At 62.6% G+C, this 7,222-nt stretch overlaps 1 protein-coding gene across 1 annotated transcript; it reads left to right on the top strand.

The window, feature by feature from the left end:
* Positions 1–667: 667 nt before the first annotated feature.
* Positions 668–4,020, top strand: RTP5 (receptor transporter protein 5 (putative)). Its single transcript, XM_037850035.1, has 2 exons — positions 668–821; positions 2,027–4,020. Exons 1-2 carry the CDS (start codon positions 685–687, stop codon positions 3,753–3,755), a joined length of 1,866 nt encoding a protein of 621 aa, XP_037705963.1. The 5' UTR covers positions 668–684; the 3' UTR covers positions 3,756–4,020.
* Positions 4,021–7,222: the final 3,202 nt, after the last annotated feature.

The following is a 7,222-nucleotide window of genomic DNA, read 5'->3' as shown; positions in this document are numbered from 1 at the left end:
TACAGCTTTATAACAATTTGTGATCCGTACATTGAGGGTTTACATATTTTAATGTAAATGTGTATTCTTCACCAATACAAAGTTTGGAAAAAAATTGAAAACCGTGGGAAAATTTCCAGTGTTACACGCAGAAGAAAGTCTTTCTCAGCACAGAATTACTGCCTCACTGTTCAGCAATCGAAGCAGAGTGAATAAATCACCGCATAGCCAGAAACCAGAAAGGTATCAGGTAAAGAGGGGGACTCTCTTTTTCAGCAGGGAACAGCATCCACGATATGTTGAGGAGTAAAAAGAGACTAGAGAAGAGTCTGCTTAGTGTGTTTTACTAGTTGTGAAAAATAAATATGAGTGTTCGAATGTAAACATGCACAAAAAAATACCTCAAAGTCAACACCAAAATGTTGCCTGTGTTTGACTATTTCTGGGTGGTGAGGCTGTGGGCGCTTGGATCGTATTGTGTTTTCCCTTTTTAATTTATCTGTATGCTCCTAATTTCATTCCTAAAAATGAAAATATTGCTTGTGCAGTTAAAAATATTTAAGCAACGTAAGGGGGGAGACGGTGGCGTCTCTGCACCGAGGGCTGGTTGCTATGGAGACGGGGCTGTTGCCAAGGCTGCCGTTGCCAAGGCCTCCGGAGCCGGAGCTGGGGCAGCATTCACACCGCACTGCGGCTCGGTGCGGCATGGACGGTGCCAGGGTCCCCGAGTGGGCCGGCTCCTTTGGGCGGCTGATGGCCAAGATGAAGCCCCAGGATGCCCGGGAGCTGCTGCCCGAGGATGGCCTGGTGGCCCCCCAGTTGCGGCTGCAGGAGCTGACGAGGTGAGCTGAGGGCTGGGGCTGGGGGGTCCCCCTCCTGTGGGGGGTGGGGAGAGAGGGCAGCGACCCCAGCAGGAGGATGCTCGTTCGCGGCCGGGTGTGACTGGAGCAGGTGGCTGTCGGCCGGGCTGGGGCTCGCCTCTCGCCTCCACAAAGTGGGGGTGCTGGGGGAGCAGCAGCTGCTCAGCCCATGTCCTGCTGACATGCAGACCCCCATGCCCAGCACCCAGCGGAGAGCAGAGGTGGAGGCGGCTCCCGGGCAGGGTGACATGGCCTCTGCCCATGCGGGTGAGGGCCGGTCATGTCCATCTCCTCCGGCCCCGATGCCCACGGCCTCCTCTCCCAGTTGCCATGGTAACCCCATGGCAGTGTGGCCATCGGCGCTGACAGGTGGGAGCTGGGAGCGAGCAGGTGTCCCTTGTCACTGCCTGGCCCCACAGCAGAAGGGGCGGCCCTGCCTGGAAGCAGCTGTGGGGACACGGGGGGTCGGCCTGGGGGACAGGGGTCAGCCGGGGGGAAGGTGGCCGGCTGGGGGCACGGGGATGGCCGGGGGTCACTAACGCATCTCCCAGTGAGACGAGCGGCTGCTCAGTGCCACGGGGACCGAGTGAGACGGGCACTTCAGGGCACCGTGTGTGATGTTCTCATGTGTCAGGAGTGTCAGACCCTGGTGGGCTCCGGGACAGGAGCTGGTAAAGACGCTAACGTGTCCGCGGACACATGGATGAACCTCCAAGGGGGATGTGAGGATGGTGGATAGTGTCTCAGGGGGTTTGTAGGTTCAGGTTTTCAGTGACGACAGAAACGTGAGCTGGAGGACCGTCCCTAGCGGCAGCCACCAGCTGCCTGTGGCCATTTAAACACAAGTCAATAAAGCTCGGTGACGGCGGGAACTCAGCTCCTCAGTCACATTCGCCACATCCCGAGCGCTCCATGCCCCACGTGTGCGGAGCAGCTGGTGGCTGCAGCGGCTCTACAACCACCCGGAGAGTCTACTGGACCGAGAGCTCCCGAGGTCACACTGTTATCCCGCACGCAGGTGTGGGTCCCAGGAGCCGGGCACGGCACACACCACCCTCTCCACGGGGAGCAGGAGGTCTCGGCAGAGGGTCCAGGCACGGGCATCAGGCACGGCAGGCTGGCTCTGGCCTTCCACTCACCTGGCGCCATCTCCCCTCTGTTCACCTCAGCCCCTCTCTCTTCCACAGGCTCCAGTGTGGCCGCTTCCCATGGGGCTGGCTGCCAGCGCATGTGCAGACCCCCTTCCACCCATGCAGGGATGAGAAGTGCCACAAGGGGCTGGTGAAGATGTGTGTCTGGGGCCAGCCATGCAGAGCGTGCCCCCCGGGCACCCCTCAAGACTGGCAGGTGAGCCCTTCCAGTGTCCGGATCTTCCTCAGTGAGCTGGCCGTGCACGTCCTGCAGGAGTGCCACGGGGAGAGCCTCGGCCCCAGCCACGGCCCTGAGGTTGGCTGCATGGTCTCCTCGGGCCTCTTCCAGAAAGCCCGAGACCCCACCTCGGGGCCCATGGCCAAGAGTGCCGGCCCCATCAGGGGCAGGTGCACCCTGTACAGTGGCGTCAGCTGTGCCGAGGGCACGGGCAGTGGCTCGCACACCCAGCAGCGGCTGACCCCCAGCAGCTGTGGCCCCCTCGTCAAGAGCAGCAGGAGCAAGGGCTTGGGCCAGGCCTGCATCACCATCCCCTTCTCTGTGTCTGACTTCATCAAGAACCCGCTCACCGAGAGCAGCTACTTCTTCAGCAAGGACGAGGGGGTTGTCACCATCCGCTTCTCCCTGGTGGATGCCAAGAAGGACAAGTGTGGCACTGCCGAGGGCAGAGGCTCCATCAGCCTTGGAGATGGCTCCCTGTCGGCAGCTGGCACCGGTGGACCCTGCGTCATTGCCAAGGGCCGCATCCGTCTCTCCAGGAGCGCCATGGCCATGCCCGAAGGCAAGGGCGCCCCGATCTACATCAAGGAGCCCATCTTTCACGGCAAAGGCCTCCTCTTTAATGACGTCAGGGGCAAGGGCTCCGTCTCCAACTCCATCGACCCTGCCAAAGGCCAGAGGCTCCTCTGCAGGAGCTGTGGCCATGGCACACCTGCACGTAGCCCACTTCCAGCGTCCTACATCATCTTCCTCCTGGCCAACGGTGAGGGCTCCATCACCTTCCCCTCGTCCTTGACCGACATCATCAAAGGCAAGGACCCCTTTGCCCACTTCACTGAGGGCAGAGGGAAGGAGGGTGTCAGCAATGGCTTTGCCACCACTGGCTACCAGCCCCTTCCAAGAGCCGATCCTGGTGGCCCCATCGCCAATGAGGAGGGATCCATCACTTTCCCCTTCGTCTTTACTGAAGACGTCCAAGACAAGGACGCTTTCATGGAAACCACTCGGGGCAAAGGGAAGGCCACCACTGGCCCTGCTGCACTTCCAGAGACCAGAGCTGGTGGCCCCAACGCCAGTGATGAGGGCCCCATCGTCTCCTCCATCTCAACTGAAGACGTCAAAGACGAGGACGCTTTTACTGACAGCCCTGAAGGCAAAGGTGGGGAAGACGGCGGCTATGGCCCAGTTGGCACTGGTTGGGACCCGGTTCTGGAGACCAGCGCCGGCGGCTCCATCGCCGTTAGCAAGGGCTCCATCACCATCCCCTTCTCAGTCTTCAGCTTCATAAAGCACGAGGGCCCTGGTTACCGCACCAGTGGCCCCAAGGGCAGTGGCCCTGACGCCCACGGCTGTCACAAGAAGAGGCGGCTGAGGTCCAGGTTCGGCAAGTCCAGCTCCGGGTCGCAGCGGGATGGAGGCGTCTGCCGGGCTGGCACCTGCTGTGGGCCGTGTGCCGAGCGGGACGAAGACTTCTGGATCTGGGTGTCGCTGACCATCTGTGCCCTTTGGCTGCTATGCATGTGCAAGCTGAGCCCCGGCCTCTTCTAGCCGCCAGTGTGGGCTGCTGCCCCCCTCTAGTGGGCCCCCCCAGGCAAAAGCGAGCCAGCCGCAGGCCACCTCCCCCACCGCAGCTCCCCCCACGGGCTCCCCCGTCCCTCCTCGCACCAGGTGCCTCTGTGTCCTCTCTCTTGGCTTGAGCAGGGGTTTTGTGCTGTTTGTTTTGTGAGTGTTCCCTGAGCTGTACACGTAAGCTCCAGGTGCTGTTCGGTGTGTGTGTGTGTGTGTGTTAGATTCCAATAAAACAAAGGTCAAAGGTGACCTGCATGGAGCCTTTGGGTTCGAGCTGAGGGGGCCCCGAGGGAAGGCTGCAAGGCAGAGGCCACGGCAAGCTGGGGTCCTCGATTCCCTTTAGGCCCCTGCAGGGACCACCCCTCACAGCCAGCACTTCCTTGCAAAAGGGGGACGCCCCCGGGTTGGCTGGGGTTCGGGGCCGGGGAGGGAGGTGCCCACTTGTTCGTCGGAGCACCACGCACGCCCCTTTCTCTGCTGGGCATCCCTGGTGGGCTTCGCGGGACCTTCCGAGCCCACAAGCCACATCCCTCTTGCAACTCGGGAGCCTCACTCTGGGTCTCCACTTCTAGGGGGGCTGTTTCCTTTGAGAGGGGGGGCGTTGGCCGGGGTCCCCGGGAGTTGAAGCCCCTGCCCTCCCCCCGGCGGACTGGGCACTTCAGACCCGACTCAGCCTTGCAGGGAGCTGGGGCTGGGGGGGAGGCGGGGAGGGGTGGGTGCCCTGGTGGGGGTGGGGGGGGTGGGGCGAGACAAAGTGCGGGGGCCGAGAGCCTGGCTTCCAAGCGTGGGCAGCCCTGCAGCAGGGCTCTGAAGACCGAGGCCGGAGGAAGCTTCCAGATCGACCACGGAGGCTGAATGCCAGCTGGATGGTACCCGGTGGCCTGAGGTCAGAGGCAGAGGATCTGGAGGTCAGGACGGAGCCAACCCTGCCACCCTCAGGTCCCGTCTACACCCGTCAGACCCCTCAGTGTCAGGACCAACCCCCACCCTCAGGTCCTGTCTACACTGAGTGAGACCCCTCACTGTCAGGACCAACTCCACCTTGGGTCCCGTCTACACCAGGTGAGAACCCTCAGGGTCAGGACGATACCCCCCACCCTCAGGTCCCGTCTACACTGGGTGAGACCCTCCTCAGTGCCCCTGGGAGTGTCAGGATGGGTCGGATGGGGGAATGAGGGAGTCCGGCTCTGACCCTGGGTCCTTGCCGTCCAGGGTCCGGGCCTCGCCCAGGCTCGGGAAGCCTGACACAGGCTCCTTCCTCTGCACTCGGATCTCTGTCCCTCCCTGGGCGGCCGGGCTCCTCGGCCGCATCGCTGCCATCTCCTCACATTTGATGGTGGGTGGGTGCCTCCCCCACCCCCGCTTGGAACTTCTCCATTATTTTCCTAGTTTCTATCCTCTTGATAAACTGTAGAGTCATTTTCTCAGCTCCGAAGGCTTTTCTTGGATGGGCTTTCACTGGGACACCAGGAGCTGCCACGGGGTCATGGCTGGCCCCTGCTCTGGTGGACACCCACGTCCCCACGCGCCGGCATGCGGCGGCCGAGTCGTCCTCACGCTGGGGTTGGCTGGGGAGTCACCCTGACTTCACAGAATGCCCTTTCCTCTGCGGAAAGCATCCGGGGCCCCTCCCTCCTGCCCCCCGGGCTCCCTCTTCTCAGGAGGTTGCAGGGGCCTGGGGGTTTCCTTGGAAGTCAGCTGTGCGCCCCAGTCCCCATCCACGGGGGCCTGTGAACTCTGGTTAGGGTGTGAGGTCTCAGCATCTGTGGCCTGGACCCAAGGGGAGGGTCCCCAATGCCTCCTCCTGGTGCCCAAGGCCGGGGGCCTCTCCCACCCTCACCTCCTCCCCGAGGACCCCCACTCACAGCCGGGGCCTCTCCCACCCTCACCTCCTCCCCGAGGACCCTTTCCTCAGGTCTAGTTCTGAGAACAGGCCCCAAGTGGCCCTTGGAGCTCCCCAAAGCTGTGGTTTTCTGGGGTGGAGGAGGTGCTGGGAGGAGGCCAGGCCTGCCCAGGGCCCATTCTGGATGGACTGGGTACCTGGAGGGAAAGCCCCCTGGGGGGCTCTGTGCAGACCCCCCAAATCTACCATGGGGACCCTGGGGATGCACAAGTGGTTCAAGGGAGGCCCAGTGACCCGACCGCAGCCCAGGGCCCGGTGCTTCCTCCGGGTCCTCTGGGAGCGGAGGGTGCCACCCACGTGTCCTCAGCAGCCTGGGCCGGGACCTCTCGGCCAGACCCCTCCCCTGGGGCTCCACCCAGACCCCAGCTGCGCACGCTCAACAGACAGCCGCAGCTCCCCCCTTCTTCACACCCATGCACCCCAGTTCGTACACACCCATCACACACCCACACACACACACTCGTCCCCACTCACTCATCACCCCCATCTCCACACACCCACACAGATGCGATGCACCCCCATATGCCCACCCACAGCACATCCACAGCCACACCCAGCACACACACACTCTCATGCGTGCACTCACACACCACTCACGCTTATGCACCCGCACACTCACCCTCCCTCTCATGCACACCCTCCCACACTCACACACACCCGCACTCACATTTGCACACCCGCACTCACGGGTCTTCCCTTGCCTTCTTTTTTTTATCAAAATCTGTTGGGGAGGGGTGGGCTCGGGCAGGAGGGTGCGGTCGCGTCTACTGCATCGGGGGGCGGCCGGTTGCTGAACCCTCGGCTCTCGGCGTTGCTCGGAGGGTACCGGCGGCGGGGGCTCTTTCCCGGAGGCGAGGGCGAGGCGGGGGACTTGGCCGAGTCCCCGGCGGAGGCGCGCAAGGTGTGGAGGGCGGCGAGAAAGAAACGCAAGACACGTTTCCTTCAAGGTGATAAAGCCAAGAGCCTTTATTAGGGGAGAGGTACAAGTTTATATTGGGCGGCTAAGGGGGCGGGCTAGTTGTAGGGGTATAAGGCCCAAATGCTGAGGGGATAAAGGCTTGGATTGGTTCTGAGAGGGCGCGGAGGTCGATTGAAAAGGGCGGGAGTTGCTCCGGCAACGGGGAGTGGGCGGGCAAGGTAAAGGGGGCGGTTTTCTCCGGCAAGCTTCTCCTGACAGTTGTGCTTTGGGTGAGGAAATGGGGCCTGCTTCCGGCTCCACTTTCTCAGGCCCGGGGGGCTGCGGAGGGCGCTGTCGCCCGTGCCCACCACCCACCCCAGGGGCTGATCAGGTCCCCCGGCCCAGGCCCGCCAAGTTGAAGCACGTAATCAGTATCCCGCAGGAGGGGTGGTCCCTGCTGGGCCGGGGGAAGCTGTCCCGGAGAGCTCAGTGAGGCAAGGCCGAGGGGACGCCCCACTCGGGAGTGTCAGGTCAGGGTGACCCCTCAGGGGGTTTCTGGGGAGGGGGAGGCCTGGAGGGTTGGGGAGTGGGGGCCGTGGGCAGCGCCACGGGGGGCTTGAGAATGAAAGGACATGACCCCGCAGA

The sequence above is a fragment of the Choloepus didactylus genome, chromosome 9 (genome assembly GCF_015220235.1).
Source record: "Choloepus didactylus isolate mChoDid1 chromosome 9, mChoDid1.pri, whole genome shotgun sequence".
Lineage (NCBI taxonomy): Eukaryota > Metazoa > Chordata > Mammalia > Pilosa > Megalonychidae > Choloepus > Choloepus didactylus.
This window is presented reverse-complemented; position numbering and strand designations above follow the sequence as displayed.

Excerpts from the sequence above, each read along its gene's own strand:
- RTP5 (XM_037850035.1), top strand. The coding sequence starts at position 685 with ATGGACGGTGCCAGGGTCCCCGAGTGGGCCGGCTCCTTTGGGCGGCTG. Across the intron at positions 822-2,026 it reads CGGCTGCAGGAGCTGACGAG|GCTCCAGTGTGGCCGCTTCC; the intron begins GTGAGCTGAGGG and ends TCTCTTCCACAG.